Genomic DNA, 14,536 nt, shown 5'->3' on the forward strand with positions numbered 1-14,536 from the left:
TAGGCTAAAGATTGCGTAGTTGATTTTTTATGCATATTTTGGAAGTCTGCTGATAGAGATTTGCTTCTGCTGATGAAATTTTAAATGAACTGTTAGTCTCTCAATTGCCAATGTCAACGAGGAACTTCTTTTTTTTGTAATAATTTGTCTCCTTGTTGTCCATAACCTAAGGGCATTTTGTCATCCTGTCAATCCCTGAACATAAACGTAGAACCTGGAACCTGGCTCTAAACCAAACATGTTCCCATCAGAGCATGTATAAAAAAAATGAAAAGTCATAAATATCAGATGAGAATTCCAGACTGTGCCGATGATGTCAGTCAGCCTTCATGACTCTAGAACTCACAATTCAAAGAATCATCCAAAGAAGATCATAAGTGTAGTTATTTTTCTCTCCCTGTGGAACAAATTGCTCTCAGAGGAGGGAAGTGAAAACGAGTGACTTTGCTAATGAGATGAAGTGATAAAGATTATATAGGAGAAGAAGGTGAAGAAAGCAAAACTCAGACCAGGGGAAAGTGGGGGGGAGGGACATTTCTTACTCTTGCATTGATCATGACTATGAACACTATGACCAAAGAAAGGAGAAATAAAGAAAGATGAAATAAAGAGCATAGCATTAATTATTTATTTTTCAGGACACCATGGCAGGTGTAGTGGACAGCAAATTAACATTGTGTCCCCAATGGTTTATGGAACAAGAAAAACAAAATAGGCAAACAAACACTTCTGGGAAAATGTGCATCTGGTGTATATATGAGTGTATATATGAAATAAAAAAGAAATGTGATAAAGGTCATAAGAGTAAAATAAAACAAAAAACAAGCAAAGGAAATTTTGATAAAAGAAAACAAATTAAAAAGAGTTTAGCACAAAATGCTGTTATAAAAAAAACATCTACTTCTTAGCTGCTTACAGTATGATCTGGGTCACATACACAAATACAACTACAAGTCTTCACCAACCATATTGGCGTCACCTACTTTTGTAGAAGCAAAAAGATAAAGAGCTCAGTTTCTGCTGCAGAGTTATGAGCAGTGGGTGGTGCACAGCAAGCAATTACAACGGAAGCAAAACATTAACTTCAAGCACCAACATATCCAACTTGGAGAGTACTCATAGCCTCTTTGTGTGATTGAGTGCTAAGCACAATTTAGTCATATCAACATAGAGAAAATGTGGCAAGCAAAAGGCTCAAATAGTTCTCATCAAAAGGACATAAACTTAGCAGCACTCATGGAATTGACATGGCCAGCTTTAAAAGTCCCAAAGCACATTCTGATCATTTTATAGCTCATTTTGGTTGCTGGGTTTTTTCCTGGATTAACAACTTTTTTTGCCTGTCATTTAAGTTTCTGATTATTCCTCTATAAGTGTCTTGAAGTACTTGTATCCTCACATTGGTTGAAACCAGCTACATTCCAGAGTGTCCTAAACTACAACAAAATTAGACGTGATGCAAACTTTTGACTTTCTCTATGATTTATTTTTATGCTTTGTGTCAAGTCTTAGACCATAGCTCGTAAAGTCCATAGTCGAAACTGGTACCCATCCAAAATGGCAAAATTAGAGTAAAGACAGCAAGGCCTTAAGGATGTGTTGTGTAAGATGCTCCCTGGCAGTGGTATTGGTTTTATATATTCCATTCCCTTAAGCGTTAATAATGTCTGCCATTGCAGCGGGATGTATTGCATTAATAACATAAAACACCATCTATTGTTAAAATCAATTTACTCACCAGTATGTTTAAAAACAAACAACCAAAAGATTTGGAAAGCTTTAACATATGTGACATGTCTCACAAGTTACCTAGTAGGGTTTTAACTATGGAGTATTTATGGATATTTTTTCCCCTTTTCATGTTTACTTAGCAATACCAGTAATAAGTCAAGGGTTTCTGAACATTGACATGCTTGCTTTTATCATTAGGATAGTTAATGAATTAGATTAATTTAATTAAACTGTTCTCATTAATTGTAATGTCCACAGAAACCAAAACAAATTAATGTGTTTTGTATTTTATTTTAAAAAGTACTTTATGTAATCACAACCTTTTTCATTTTTCTGTATTTTATTAATGAATTTATTGATAGTAGTATTTAGGAAAAAGCAAGGATAAATAATGTTGTATAGCATTTCACGTGTCATGTAATAAATGCACATTATAAGAAAACGGAAACTTTACTGTACTGTATAATCATGTGACAATTTAGTTCACATGTTGTTTTTGAAAATACATATTTTTACATGTATTCCCACTATTATTACCACCCTTTTTAGGATTAAGTTTGTTTCATAATGTACTAGGATAAGTGACCATGAAAATAACCAAATTTTTGAATGTTTTCCCAAGCACTGTTCATTTGGCCTTGTTCAGTCAACTCATGAAATATGACTATAACCAAAAAGGCCACAAATAAACTTTCTGAATTGAACTTACAGCCTGTGTGTCATGATTTTGGTTTGATGAAAGACTCAAGTGCAGAGATGTAACTGGCCAAAAAAAATTCTTTAGTAAAAAAAAAACTGAAAATAAATTACAGTTTAGCACATGGAGAACAAGACATGAAACATGGGTAAAGAAACAGGCATGCAACAGAAAGGGTAATGGACAATCAATGCAAGACTCCAGCAAAGAGCAATGACAAACAGTGAGGTTCAATACAGAGGTGTGGTGGAGAAATGACAAGCAAGCCAGAGGAGCAATATGAGGAGATGTAGTCTAAAAAATGCTTCACATCCTTGGTTATAAAAGCATAAACAAAACTTCCTCAAAATGAGCTTGGATGTACAAACTGTCGATAGGAAATGTCCTGTGGGAGACACTCCCTTTTCATAACCCAGAAAAGTGGGGTGGAAAACAACCAAACTCCAAAAGAACCAAATGGCATAAGGCTACACTGAACAAAACCTAATTTAAGCTGTTTTTAAACAATATAATCTTTTTTTGTCATATAAAAATTGGAAACTGCACCTGAAAAGATTATGCGACTTACTTGGTACCCTGTTAATCGCCTTGAGAGGCCGCAGCACCCTCACTGTTCTGATGGCTGTAAAGTTGATGTTCTGCAAATCCAGAGAGTATTCAACCATCCTGGAAAACACACAACAAACGAAGGATGAAAATTAATAGCATAAATAGTTAGATGTAATTCCATCTTTGCTTGCAGCCTCAGATGATTCATTATTTTTCATCCATTCAGATTTGTTCCCATTAGAAAGCAGAGACAGAAACACACATCCCCAAACAGCTGGGGTCCTGCTGTGCTGAGTCTAATATAAATAATGGGCTTTAATATATGCACTTTTTAAACCAGCATCTAAATAAAGTTTGAGGAATATTTCCCTTCATGTGTCTCTGCAAAACAAGCTGACTTGTATTTGGTTTTTAATTAAATCAGTTAGCTGAGCATGAGCACTTATGCACGCAGGTGTATTGTTTTACAAGGCAATGTTAAGGTGCACTTCAGGGACTGAATGAACCAGACATTGCTTCATTTGGACTCAGGTGAAAGAAGATGTCAAATTGCTCTTGAATAAGTGCAGTAAATCTCCTGGGGTCTTGTAAAGTGGCTATGCTGCCTTTTAGCACATGGAGTGAAGCATCAAAGTGTATCCTGTTGGTCTGGAGGCATCTATGAGCAAGAGAGGCCCGAGATTGAATGTGCAACCATCTGAGATGAAAGAAAAGAGTTACAAAGGGGCAGAAATTGGAGGTGGAGGAGTGTTCTGGTATAAAGCAAAACTAGGAAAAGCATGTGATAACAGAAAACGAGAGGGAAGGCAAAGAGAATGTATTTTGCTATTTGACCTATTTTTGACAATTCATTACACTGAAAATATACTTTGCCTGAGGTATAGAAGAAAGCAAGACAGTTGAGGAGCAGGGAATAGGAGGGAGGGCCCCTATAAAAACAAAGATTACAGGAGATGGAAAAGCAAGAGACAAGGGAGAGATCAGAAACAGACCTGAAAAAGCACTGAACGTTGATTAAGTGCAATATAATGAAGGCAATAAAGTCAGATTGAGAAGGAGAGTCAGAGAAAGCCTGAGGCTTTTATCAAGTGTTAGAGATAATTACGACTTTAGGAACAGGCAGACAGAGAAAAGGGAGCGATAGGCATTTATATATTTATATATAGATATACCTGGCTGAACAGAGGAAGGCTCTTTGTAGACTTAAAAACTTCTGAGCTGGGGAAGTGGGAAGTGTGGGAGATGTAGGAAAAGAATTTGAACGTTTCAGGTATCTGACACAAATTTTCTACTTTCACTAAGATAGTACAGCTCTTTATAATAAGTTGATTTCATTGACAGGACGGAGAGCCTATGCAAATTTTGAAGTGATTAAAAAGCCCTAGACAATTATTCACTTCCAGACTCTTGAACTGTGAACTTGAGAAACTGGCTTTTAGGAATTGTCAGTGTAATAACAATGGAATGAAATAAAATCAATCCAGCTGTTTTAGTGGGAGTCCAACCAAAATTAAGTTCTGCAGGGTTTTGAAGTTGGAAAACATGACAGATGTCTTTCCTTTAAGTATTAATTCATATTTTACTCGATACTGTGGATTCAGGGCTGGGTTCTGTATAAAAAAATAGGATTGAAGGATGCTAAAGCAGTGTTTTGGTGCTTTAATCTAGGTTTACAATGCCGAGATTAGGGTTCCATTTGAGTTAGACCTTGGCAGCCAGTTGTTTATGAGAATTAATGGCCAAAAAGAGCCAAAACATATACTACACATAAAAAGTTTTCATAGAAAAATCTGTTGTTCTCCAATGACCTAACGTGCATTACCATAGGTAATTGGAAATACAGACATTAGATGGATTTGGTCAGAACAATAGTGCAGCTAAATAGACATTGTGCAAGCCATTCCAGTGACTGAACACTGGCCTAATAGAGCAGAATATACTAATCCTGCAATTACTACAGAGCACTAAATGTCTCCTTTTATGCTTGCAGTCCAGACTTAAACTCCTTTTGGAGAAGAAGGCATCAATTATTAAAATGAGATTAATGAGTGCGGTACATTTTGTGTCCCAAAAGTGGTTATAAAGTCAGAGAAGCTACAGAGGTGCACACGAGCACACAGACACACGATCATTCACAAAATCTACCAGTAATTTCTTCCTCTTTACCCTTCCCATATTGGCCCAGTATTTTACATGGGCTCTTGCATTAGTCTGATGCTGGTAAATAAGATTTAATTTTAATTGTTCCATTTTTATATTATTTCTAACCTTTTAATATTGGTGCAACACATTTAATAGATCTGAGATCTCAACCAGGTTGGGTACAGATAAGTAAATCCAGCTGTCTCTCTTCTTACTTATTCATTTTTACTTCAAGTAGTATTCAGAGTAGAATAAAAATGTTTGGCAACCAGAAAAATCTAGGCAACAAATGACATGGGCTCCACAGCGTGTAGATGTCAACATCAATAAGTCACCCTATCATAAATGGGGAGGAAAGCAACTGAGCTACTTTAAGAACTGTTGTAGAGGCCCTCCACAGCACCTTACGTGCATGTGTTCTTTGACTTATGCAGCTTACTTAGAACGCATCCATCATCAAAAAAACATGCACCAGCCGGTGTATTTAAATAGATGTAAGAGAAATTCACTTACAGAGACAGCTCGTAATCCCTGACATTTTCACAAAAATAAATTTTAATAGGGGGTGATTATTCATGTAAGACATGGTTCTTTAAAGCTCGCATTAGCTTTTCCGCAAAGCACCAGGCAACAGTTTGTCTCTCTAGAAAAGACATGAAAGCCTTTTTCCTCTAAAACCCCTGAGAAAAGATTGTCATGAGAAGGATAAAAAGTGACAAGTTCGAAAAAATATGTCCAAAAGAAATCCTTGGAACATTTACACAGACAAATGCAAACATATTTCAAATGTTCTATTCATTGTTATCTTATTAAACAGTGTATAATGTTCAAAATAATTAGCAGCAAAGGTGGGGGAGCTTAACCTGAAAAACACAAGGTACACATCAGAACCTACCTACAAATGCTTATATATAGGCATGTTTAAAAAGTTGCAATGATTGTTTTTTTTTGCCCGTGGACTTCATCCTCAGTATTTTGTATCAGACAAATAAGATATGATAAGACAATATAAGATATGGTAATAATCTTTATTGTCCCAGCAGAAAACATTCAGTTCACTCTATTTAATTTAAGAAGGATTTGCAACCTCTCAGGGCACTAAAACTGAAGTAGGCATATTTATCCCCCAAAAAAAGTATTGGAGTTGATTTTAGGATCTCTCTCTCTCTCTCTCTCTCTCTCTCTCTCTCTCTCTCTCTCTCTCTATATATATATATATATATATATATATATATATATATATATATATATATATATATATATATATATATATATATATGTATATATATATATATATATATTTATATATATTAATCCATCCATCCATCCATTTTCCAAACCGCTTAATCCCTCATGAGGTCGCGGGGGTTGCTGGTGCCTATCTCCAGCATTCACTGGGCGAGAGGCGAGCTACACACTGGACAGGTCGCCAGTCTGTCATCTCTCTATTTATATATATATATATATATATATATATATATATATATATATATATATATATATATATATATATATATATATATATATATATATATATATAAATGTATAAATGTATTTATATATTATATAAAAGGTTTTTAAATTGTTTTGATCTGATACATGTACAATGATGTACATGTACAATAACGTACAATGTTTTCTAAACTACATCTAATGAACAGGAACAAAAAACAAAATAGGTAGGGTGGGAACCACACACACACACGGGAACGTGGGAGGCAGGTGCTATTAATTAAAACACTTGATTGATTGATCATGGGTAAATGTGAGCTCCTCTATAAAAACAGAACTCTTATCAATGTGCTGCTCTGGAAGAAACAGATTTGTGTTAATTCAATCATGAGAAAAAAGGGTGTGTCATGGCTTTGGTGAAGTGACTGGATTTAAATTTTACCATTCTATAGTGAGAAAGATAATCAACTAAGGGGAAACATAAGGCAACTGCGACTCGATGGGTAGAGTACTTGAATGCAATCGGGAAGCTGGGAGTTTAAATTCAGCTTCCTTGAGCCATATGTTGATGTGTCTCTGGGAAAGGCACTTTTATCCTAAGGATCTGTTTATCAGTGCATAAGTGGGAGTGGGTGAATGTGGCTCTGTTTTTCTCTCCAGATAATCTAAATGACAACTTGAATTAGGCTTGCATAGTTGCATCAGATTTAACCACTGGAACGATATCCTTTAGAGATATAAAGTCAGATAACGCATGTTCTGGCACATTCCTAATCAACAAGAAGTTGAGATAACCCAATACAGAATCAGCACAAACTAGTTTCACCAAACATCAAGCATGGTGTTGGAAAAGTGACTGTTTAGGCCTTGTTTGGTAGCTGAAGGACCAGGGGACGTTGGAGTTACTGAGTCAGCTTTAAACTTTTCTTTATAACAAAATAATCAAGTCAAATATGAGATTATCTGGCAAACAGCTGAAACTGCTGGTTCATCAGCAGCAATGCACTCAAAGTTCTCACCAAATTCGGATATAACTGCAACAGTACGGACACAAAGGGTAAAAAATATCAATGATCATAAGCAATGTTTGTAAAGAAGCAGCAGGCTAAAATCCCTACACATCAGTGAGAGACATGAAAAAGTTATGCAGAAAATGATTACATCAAAGTATTACTGTTAATTTTGTTAATAGTTTTACCTAAAAAAAGTGAAGAATATTGTGACAAAGCTCAATACGTTTGTTGCTGATTTGAGAAAGAGAAACAAATTTATTATGTTGATTAATTAAACACAAAGAGCGTTTTCTGGCCTGCATTTCTCTTCATGTTTATGATTACAGCTTACAGATGATGAAAACCCAAAATTCAGTGTCCGAGAAAGTTAGAACATTTTCTACGATCAATTTAAAAAAGGATATTTTCATCATATATGTCAGGCTTCTTAAACGTATGTTAATTTCTATGGGATCAGCCTGTGGCAATGTTGGGTTGTAATGGATGCCCAGGCTGCTTTGATAGTGGCCTTCAGGTCATCTGCATTGTTGGGGGTGGTGCTTCTCATCTTCCTCTTGAAGATATCCCATAGATTCTCTATTGGGTTCAGGTCAGAGGAGTTTGCTCGCCAATCAAACACAGTAACTCTTTTGAACCCAGCTTTTGGTGACCTTGCCAGTGCGAGCAGGTGTCAAGTCCTGCTAGAAAATAAAATCAGCATCTCTAAGAAGTGTTTTTGCATCATTGTTACTTATTGGGTGCAATATACTGTTAATCTATCCTTTCACAAGATCACGCCAAAGTTCTATCAGTGTGAGTAATGATTCAGAAAACTGATTGCAGTAAACACACACCTGTTGGAACGTCTATGCCATTTGGTTTACTTGCTGCAGTTTAATCTTAACAGCAACCTTGCAAAAAGCCCCACCTTCATAAAAGCTCATTCAATGCAATTCTGGATCCGGCATGCCATTCCATCTGCTCTCCTTAACAATAAAAGGTGTGACAGCTCACTATATGAGTGACTTCCAGCATATACTTGATTCATGGATTTGACGTTTATGGAGTGCAAATGTACTACCGGAACATGTTTGTGTTCCCAAACAGGTACCACAGCATGAATGCATAAACAGATGGTTGAAGCTAAAAATGAATTCACATTTTGACATATGGACGGCACTTTTGTGGCTCTTTTTTTGTGATCACATGAAACAAAAATTTTATATTTTGGCCACGATGATGTAGCATTCATTTGACGTGTATAACATGAAAGATTCAACCCCAAGAACAGCATCCCACTGGTTAAGCATGTGTGGTGGGAAGACAATGCTTTGAGGGTATTGAAAATAACTTTCAGCATGAAAAAAGACTACTATAAATTCCTAACAACAACATCCGAAGGTCAAGAGAGAAAATTGGTTATAGGTAACATTGTTTGTTTTAGCATGATATTGAACCAAAACATAAATCTAAATGGGTGAAGATATGGCTAACTAATGGAAAATATTAATGAATCTGTACAGGAAGTTAAAGATGAGGCAAGGCAAGTTTATTTATAAAGCACTGTTCAGTACTAACACGATTCAAAGTGCTGTAAATGAACAAAAAAAAACATTACAGAGGAAAGGAGATAGTAGAAGTAGGTTAAGATATAAGACTACAGACTGAAACATTAACATTCAAAGGCAATTCTAAAATAGGTAAAATAGGTTTTTTAACCTTGATTAAAATTAACTCAGGGTTTCAGAACTTTTACAGTCCTTTGAAAGTTTGTTTGAGATAAGTAGAATATAAAAACTAAATGCTGCTTTTTTGTGTTTGGGTCTGGTTCTGGGTATGCAGAGTAGATTTGAGCCAGAAGACCTGATTGGTCAGGAGGGTTGATACACTGATAACAAGTCTGTGATGTATTTAGGTGCTAAGCCATTCAGGGATTTATAGACTAACAGAAGGATTTTAAAGTCTATTCTCTGAGATACAGGGAGTCAGTGTAAGGACTTTAGAACTGGGGTTATGTGCTCTACTTTCTTAGTCTTAGTGAGGACGCGAACAGCAGCGTTCTGGATCAGTTGCAGCTGTCTGATCGACTTGTTTGGGAGACCTGTGAAAACACCGTTGCAGTAATCAGTTCGACTAAAGATAAACACATTGATTGGTTTTTCCAGATCCTGCTGAGACATTAGTCCTTTAATCCTGAAAATGGTCTTTAGGTGATAGAAAGCAAACTTTGTAATTGGAGGATCGAAGATTACAAGTGTGAACATACAAATAGCTGGTCAGGCAAGTGTTTGGCTACAGGAATAAATCATTTCCACTGATTACTTCTGTAGGGTTTGAATAATTTGGGACATGCCATTTGCTGTTCAGATATTAATAAAACATTTTATTGTGATACTTTTAATATAAATGGTAGCTATGAAATATGAACATGGCTCTGTTTTTGTGGTTTGTTTTTCAAAGAGCGACAGTGGGGATGCATGGAGTAGACCACTAGGTTAGAGTTTATAATTATCTTAGTTGCCAGTTCTACTTGGAAACATCTAAAAATGCTGTGTTAATGTGAACTGGGGCCTAAGGTTAGATGGGTAATGCTTAGGGTAACAGCTGGTTATATTTCATCATTTATAGCTTTTGCTTAAAATGCAGAAAATAATGAACTTTAGTTATTTTTTTTGGCTAAATTCCATGTATTCCTCACTCAAATTTTAATCACAAAGCAGGTTTTTACCGCCTATAGTGCTTCTGCTGAGTGTTGCAGACAGATAGAGTAGGTCAGGGGAGTCGGAAGGAGCTCAGAGACCACATGAATCCCGAGTAAGGGGGTGCATTGTTCAGTCTGCACACACTGATAACCCCTATAACCATATTTCCCCAGACAGGCTCACTAGAAGGTTACATGCTATTCTAAATATATAGAATACACATAAAATAAGAAAGACAAAGCATGTCAGGGAAGCAAAGCGTGCATCTCCATGTGTTTCTTTGAAGAAAATGTATGAATTCATCTTTTCAAGGGAGAGTGTGATCACTCAGGGGAAGACAACATTGGCAGTGAACAGAGGTTAAAGGCATACTAATTCTGGTTAACTGAACTGGACTGTTTTAATAAGTATTTTGTTTTTCCACAGCCTTTATCTCTTCTTTTTTGTGTCTCCAATGTGTTTTTTGCAACATGCAAAATGTTTGCACCCACCACACCAACAAATTAGGATGGTGTCACTAACGTGATCTGAACTTATCCCTGGATCTTAGAGCCAAGAGCAACTGCAAGCCATAACACTTCACATTAGATGTTAAAATCAAGGGAGAGACATCATAAGGTAGTGCTTGTGCTGTGGACTGATCTTCATTCATGAGTTTACCTATGAAAAAACCCCAGGAGTGATTAAGGAAGTACAGTGGAGCAATCACTCTGACACAGAACATGCTTTTTGAATTTTTTTACAGGCTTTGCTGGTTCCTGCAACATGTAGATGATTAATGTGAAGTATGTGCTAAATTGGAGTAAATAGCTGCTAAAGGAACGACCTCAGCATGTGCATCTTTCAATTCTATTTTAAATTGTCTTAACGTAATTTGAAGCTGCTGGAAAGAGTCAAAATCTAATTAGACAATTTCTTTGCCTGATAAACTTAACAAGCAGGTTGATCCCATAATGTGTGCCACTATGAGTTATCAATGTTTTGAAAGTAAATGCTAGAAGAAGATGTATGCTGAATATATCTAGATCACCTATCACAAAAATCCATGTGCCTTTCTTTGCTTTACACAAACAAAACCACAAACCTAATTTAATGTAGTTTAATATACCATGAATGTTGGAAATAACGTGAATGCCAAGTATATACAGTATATAAAATAAAACTATAACATCTAAATAAGAAACATATAATTTAGTTATAAGGTAATAAATGTGACAAAATTAAGACACTAATGCTTCTTCTCCAGTAGTTTCTCTAATAAGATCTAGTAAAGGTGCTGTGAAATAGTTTATTTAGAAAAGTGTGAGATATCATTTCATTTGCTATCATTGATTTTGAGTTTTCTTCCCTTTTCAACTAACTATTGATTAACTGCTGTTGATGGAGTGAATAATACAATAGAAATACCCTTCATTGTCCCAAAGTGTGAAATTCAGGTTTACCAACAGAAAGGGAAAGGAATATGGAAGCATGTAGACATACACAATGATGAAAAACACAAGATTAAAAGGCTGACCAGTAAGGGCTAATTTACAATATAAGAAAAATTATATTGTACAGTTAAGAAAAATAGCATATTTAGATTAAAAGAAATATGCAACTGAATGTACAAAATGTGCATGAATGTTTGCGTATAAAAATAGCTATTTACAACAAATGAAAGAAAATGGTGGAAATAACAGCAGGGATGTAAACTACTATTGTGCCAAAGTTTGTTGGGAGCGATTATCATCACAAAGTCCTACAGTTGATCAGAGGAAGCACCTGCACTAATGTTCCTCTTTGTACCTACAGCAGTTTGTCACTGAAGGTGCTCTGGGGTTCTGCAACAGCTTCATGTGTCGCATTGGAGACTTTGCTCAAGAGTGATATTATTTTTGCTTGAGTTCTTCTGTCTCCCACCATCAGCACTGAGTCCAAAGGACATCCTAGGATACCCTTGGCCTTCCTGATGAGCCTATCTAACCACTTCCCCTCAGCTGTAGATAAGCTGCTCCTTCAAAAAACTACAAATTACAAGATGGCTGATTCCACCACCTAAAAGTGAACAGTAAAAAAAGAAATGAACCACATTAAATTTAAGTGACACTTGAATGTGTCACATTAAAGTGACACATTTAATTTAACACATTAAATGTGTCAATGTGAGCATAATGGCCTCTCCAGCTCTAAAACAGTTTCATGCATGGGGGTAGAAGACATTGTCCATCAATGATATTATTTTCTTATGGCTCTTTTGTCTCCCGTGACCTGCACTTGGTCCAGGGGCCATTGCAGGATATAGCTGGTCCTCCTAATAAATGTATCTATCCACTTTCTCTTAGCTACAGATAAGCTGCTGCTCTAACAAACCACACTATAGTACACAGCTCATACCACCACAGAGTCAAAAAAAATTATCAGTGGATAAAGATAACCTGAGTAAACACAAAAAGCTGTTTTGAAATGATTTAATTTAATTCATTAAGGGAAAAACAGCTATCCAAACCAGGCCTTTAGGGAAAAAAGAAGTAATGACCCTTGTTAAATTAATTAAGTGTGATTACACTACATTTACTAGAAAGGTAAGCTCAATTTCACAAGCCAGACTTGGATCTGATTATTAATTGACCTGCAGTTGTCGTATTCTGATATTAGAAGTCTTTAGGGACACACAACTTAATAGCATAATAAGTATTATTTACATATACACTCTTATGAAACTGTTAATTCTGGTGTATCTTCAGATACTGTAAATCAGAACTAAGTCTTAATTCACAATATAGTTAGCAGTAAGGAAAAAGTTGTAAAACATAAACTATTGATTTACTATCAAATAGCTGTCTGCACTACACTCAACCAAGTTCAGAAACATCAGCCTTACATTTCTAACTTTGTGTGAGGTTTGCTATGGCTAAGTTTGCCATCCAAGCTAAGCTCATACGGCTCCTCTTCACCTTCCTGCAAGCCTGCCTAACATGATTTGTGTTGGCAGCACATTGTTCCCAGGTGTGCAACATTTTCCCACAGCCTACTGTTCCTCGTAATGATATGCGCTACATGTGGTTGATGTAAGACTGGGGAGGATTTGGACTGAACTCTTTATGCTATGCATGCATGGAATATTGGGATTTGGCCCAAAGATGAGGCAACAGGTTTCTGTTCAAAGCTTACAATTTAAGTGACGGTGACTGAGGGAGAGAGGAGTGGCAGGTTGAAGAATGTTATATGAGTTAAAAAAAAACCTGGGATAAGAGGGAGAAAGAGGTTACATCAAACATTATACAAAACGCCTTCTTGCCTTAGGGCTGAAACTTTGTGCCAGTGAGTGTTGAAAGCTACAAAGCCAATGGAGAACCATATTAATGACAGTAAACAAAACATATCTCCCTTTTGGTGCCTAAATAAGACATGGGGACTAAAAAAGGAGGACTTAGAAGAATAGAAAAAATGTTACTAGGAAAAATATATAGAATATGTTCCTGATGTTACAATAAAGTGTCTTTTAAATTTATTCACATTTAGTCATGTCACAACCAAAAACCTCAATGATTTCTATTCAGATTCTGTGTGACAGATTAACAGAAATCTTTGAATGATTTGTAATGTGGATGGAATTTTATTCAAATAGATAGATGATAAAGTAAACACTGCTCAATGAGAAGGTCAAAGCATAGTACAATATTTAATAACTTATTGCTGCTTTTAACATTTTGACAACTTTATCTCTTAAGCCCCTAAGCCCGCCCATACCAGTACCAGTATGGGCCTCTAGGGGTTGGGCTATGCCCCTTTTTTGTCCAGCAATAAGGTCATGTCAAAAATGGTCACCTTTGTTTTTCTAAATTCTTCTAAAAAAGAGGCTTTAAAGTTTTTGAAACAAGTCACCATTATCTCCACACATTTCTGGTTTTACAGCACTTTAAACACAGCCATTTAAATGTCTATCAAAAGTTTCTGACTCTCACTGCAAAAAAGCTACAGTGCAGCAGAAGACGAGGAGTATCAGGCACCTGCCCATCGGCTACGGACATCTCCAAGGCCTGTGAAGTGCACAGTTGCCTCTGCCCCAAGAAAAAAATAGCAGTTCAACCAGGCCAATCCCCTGGCGGGTGAGTCAAGCTACCCCTCCGCCTATTGATGACAGCAAGGACATGTGGCACTCTCCAGGTGAACCAGACACTGAGCCTCAGATGCCTACATTTTCACCGAGGCATCCTCTTGGTCCCATAACTGACACCATCAAATCATGGTCTCCTCTGAGCCTTTTCAAACTTTTTTTAGTGTCTGTA

At 36.3% G+C, this 14,536-nt stretch overlaps 1 protein-coding gene across 1 annotated transcript in view; it reads right to left on the reverse strand.

Moving 5' to 3' along the window:
* Nucleotides 1-14,536, reverse strand: part of LOC105937061 (voltage-dependent T-type calcium channel subunit alpha-1I) — a gene marked incomplete in the record, with an annotated part of 287,706 nt that overhangs the window by 135,717 nt on the left and 137,453 nt on the right. The window contains 1 exon segment of the mRNA XM_036137349.1: nucleotides 2,997-3,094. Within this exon segment, the coding sequence (XP_035993242.1) occupies nucleotides 2,997-3,094 (98 nt within the window).

Source organism: Fundulus heteroclitus, chromosome 5, assembly GCF_011125445.2.
Source record: "Fundulus heteroclitus isolate FHET01 chromosome 5, MU-UCD_Fhet_4.1, whole genome shotgun sequence".
In the NCBI taxonomy this organism is placed as follows: domain Eukaryota; kingdom Metazoa; phylum Chordata; class Actinopteri; order Cyprinodontiformes; family Fundulidae; genus Fundulus; species Fundulus heteroclitus.